Source organism: Charadrius vociferus, unplaced genomic scaffold (assembly GCF_000708025.1).
Source record: "Charadrius vociferus isolate BGI_N301 unplaced genomic scaffold, ASM70802v2 scaffold266, whole genome shotgun sequence".
Taxonomy (NCBI): domain Eukaryota; kingdom Metazoa; phylum Chordata; class Aves; order Charadriiformes; family Charadriidae; genus Charadrius; species Charadrius vociferus.
The window spans coordinates 3,607,460-3,607,776 of NW_009649114.1; the positions used below are offsets into that span (position 1 = coordinate 3,607,460).

Consider the following 317-nt stretch of genomic DNA (forward strand, 5'->3'; position numbering starts at 1 on the left):
CCTCCGGCTTTAGCCGCGGCCCTGCCCTGTGGCGCGGCCTGGCAGCAGCCGGGGGGTCACAGGCTTATGGCTGGGTGGGAGCAAGAGGATGGCAAACCTGACGGTGCCGGAGAACCGCTTGTCTTTCTGCGGGTCATAGTTCTTCAGGCTGATCTGCAGCTCCACCGTCTCCACAAACCTGAGGAAGGAGAGAGGAAAGCGGCGGAGGTGAAGGCCCAGCCGGGCTGGGGGGAGTGACAGACCCCCCCGGGGCCTGCAAGGCGCCCGTTACTGTCATGGCGCTGGGCTCTTACTTGCGCTTCTTGACCTTGCTGCCC

At 65.3% G+C, this 317-nt stretch overlaps 1 protein-coding gene across 1 annotated transcript in view; it reads right to left on the reverse strand.

Moving 5' to 3' along the window:
- The window catches only part of RPL10A (ribosomal protein L10a), a 4,626-nt gene that overhangs the window by 3,112 nt on the left and 1,197 nt on the right, over positions 1-317 (reverse strand). Inside the window, exons 2-3 of the mRNA XM_009888326.1 lie at positions 294-311; positions 98-178 (exon numbers count right to left, since the gene is read on the reverse strand). Of these exons, the coding sequence (XP_009886628.1) occupies positions 98-178; positions 294-311 (99 nt within the window). The remainder of the gene's footprint in view (positions 1-97; positions 179-293; positions 312-317) is intronic.